This window comes from Montipora foliosa, chromosome 2 (genome assembly GCF_036669935.1).
Source record: "Montipora foliosa isolate CH-2021 chromosome 2, ASM3666993v2, whole genome shotgun sequence".
NCBI lineage: Eukaryota > Metazoa > Cnidaria > Anthozoa > Scleractinia > Acroporidae > Montipora > Montipora foliosa.
In genome coordinates, this window is record NC_090870.1 from 57,444,535 (window position 1) to 57,447,420 (window position 2,886).

A 2,886-nucleotide genomic window follows, 5' to 3' on the forward strand; every position below is an offset into this window, starting at 1 on the left:
GTTTTGGTGAGAAAAAACAAAAGCTTTCAATCCCTCGGGACTCAACATGGCGGCCGTGTGATTAAGACCTACAGGTGACGTAACGGTGAGTATCGCTATAAACAAATGAATAAATATCGACAAACTAAACCACGGGACTATAACAATTCTACCAAAGAAATCCCAATCACAAGAAAACAGTTCTCTCTGGCAAGAAAATGACACAAGAAGGTGCACAAAATCTGTGAGCCAGCAATTATTTCATTTGCAGAACTGTGTCCGAGCCATCACAAAGCAAAGGCCAACCTTGTGTCGTCAATCATTTACCATTACTCTTTTTTCGGTTTTAGTGTCAGCGGTCTGTCCTTTGAGAAATCCATACTACACTGGATTCAAATCATGCAAAGATTCGAGGGATTGTGGTACTGGAGGAGTGTGCTGTCTGGATATGGCTGGACGACATTACTGTCATCAGCTTAGTAGTGTGGAATGAGTAACGAATGAACCTCCAGATAGCTGGGATATCGGGAAATGATGCTTGAACGGGAGGTTGAACAGCCTGTAAGAAGCGAAACTTTAAAGGAACTGTGTCATGAAATATAGCCAAATTCAGCGACTGGAAATTGGCAACCAAATCAAGTGAAACGTAAAAATAACTACGAAAAACATTGAAGGAGGCAGGGATGGGCAAAATTGAAGAAAATTGAACTGGATTGCAATGGAAGGATTTGAAAACTGTTTTTCAGCCTAACAGCTTTTCAAAGTTTATCTCTGTTGTTTGAAACTAACATTTTGTATTCTTGACACATAGTTTTTGGCATGAGGCTTTGATTTGAGTTGTTTAAAAGCAATTTCTGGGTTAACGTTAAGTTGTATAGCGAATAGAGGCGAGTAATTGATAAAACAAAGCAAAATCAACTGCCGTGCCGCGACACAGCCACTTTAAGGCAAAGGGGAAATAATGTAGCTCAGGTGCATTGTATCCCAATATCAGAAAATCTGGTGTTAGAGGAGGGAAAAGTCATTCAAATTTTGAATTTCCGAGAATGCCTTGACACACAGCAACAATATACTCGCGGGTTTTCTGAGGGTCATCCAATACAGGCACTTGGTGTTTAACGTTAATTGGTGCAGGCGTCACAAAGTGACCCTCTAAAGAAAATACGTAACCAAAAGCCGGGTAATACATGAAGTTCTTTAACTTATGGGAACACTTTGTGGCACATTGTGAGTTTCTCGCTAAGGAGTCTGTGATTTACTTGAAAAACAAGGAATCGAAAAATCATGTAGCTGATCATAGCACCTGAGAATTATGATTAGATACTGTACATTTTAGATGTAAGAAAATCCTTGGTATATGGAATTCACTTAAAAACGCGCTGACATCAAATAAAATCTCTCTAGTAATGATTTTTAAGGTTTAGGCTTTGTCACCATATCTTGGTCCCTCTGTAAAATTCCTAACAACTTTTAAAAAATTAATGTGAAAGCAAAAATGACAACATAGTGTGTTTTCTTTAAGACTGTATTATTTACGGGTTAGAGACTGTTGTGAGTGTTTTGTTTTCAAATACACGCACGCGCTTACTGTACAATGAACGAGAAAATTTCAATACTGCACGAAGCGAAGCTGAGTGCAGTATTGAAAATTTCGAGTTCATTGTACAGTAAGCAAGTGCGTGTATTTGTAAACAAAACACGAACTAACAGTCTCTAACTCTTTTAATATTCAATTTGAAATCACTGCTGGCGATATACTTACAATGGCTTCCCGCCCGACCTGTTTGAATGAACACTGAACACAGCAGCGTCAATTATTTCAGTAGTTTTTTCCTCCTCAACTTCGGAAAATCTTGAACTTGAAGCCATGCACGTTTGAAGTTGCAGAACAGTGCACAGTTTTTATGCGTTATTGTAATAACCCACTCTGTCACTTTGATGTCGTTAGGTAACGGGAACTCACGTGATCAATTTTAACCAATGACGCGTGCGGATTTTAGACAAAGAACGAAGATTGAATATTAATTCAGGGATACTACCAATTGTAGTCTCGTTATTGTTTCAAGTTCTCGAATTCAGTACTTAAGGTCTTACAATGTACGTTATTCTTATACTCATAGAAATATTCTATTCAAGTACCAGGGTTCTCTCCTACTCGTCAAGAGAGAACCCTGGGAACGAGGTTGATAAATCGGCTCGTAACCAGTATCAGTAGACACAGATAACACTGATATAATGTTCAATTGTTAATGGATGAACAAAAAGGATTTAACGCTAGATATTTTGTATATGTCAACCAACCTTACGGTATGACATAACGTGAATAATACCTATTCCCGATTACATATTAAGAATAGCATGTAGTAGATGGATTTTTTATTCCTAATTATAAGTGGAGAGGAATGACAGCGAAATAAAGCACTTTTATAGAACAACAAATATTATTGGGATTTTATAATAAGTAATAACTTTATTAAATAATTCGAATTGCAATTCCAATGTTACAATTGCAAAATGTAAAATGACAAAAATTTAAATATGTACATTGATAAAGTATTAGTTATTCTTGATTGCAGTTCAGTTCAGTCCCATTTCTTTATCGAGCTTGGTATGAAGCTTGTTTGGAATCTTTTAGTTCTACATTTTAAAAGTGTAAGTCTTCTAGGATTTTTAAGAAAGTAGGTTTTGGGGGTAGGTCTTGGCAAAAGGCTATATAGTTTACTACCGGAATTCGTTACGTTCTTGTAAAATTTCATGCACAGGTGTGTTCGCGTCTTTCCCAAAGTGTAGTCAGGTTCAGGACTTTAAGTGCTTCTCTTTGTATGACAACTGAGGGTGCACAATGCGAAGCGCCCGACGCTGGTTGGCTTCTAACTAGTCTTTGAAGAGTGCCAAACAGGGCAAGCG

General features: G+C 37.5%; 1 protein-coding gene across 1 annotated transcript in view; it reads left to right on the forward strand.

Annotated features, from left to right (window-relative positions):
* The window catches only part of LOC137993660 (A disintegrin and metalloproteinase with thrombospondin motifs 6-like), a 45,966-nt gene extending 43,553 nt beyond the window's left edge, over positions 1–2,413 (forward strand). The window contains exon 37 of the mRNA XM_068839626.1: positions 330–2,413. Coding sequence (XP_068695727.1) covers positions 330–472 — 143 coding nt within the window. The 3' untranslated portion in view covers positions 473–2,413. The remainder of the gene's footprint in view (positions 1–329) is intronic.
* The last annotated feature ends 473 nt before the right edge of the window (positions 2,414–2,886 follow it).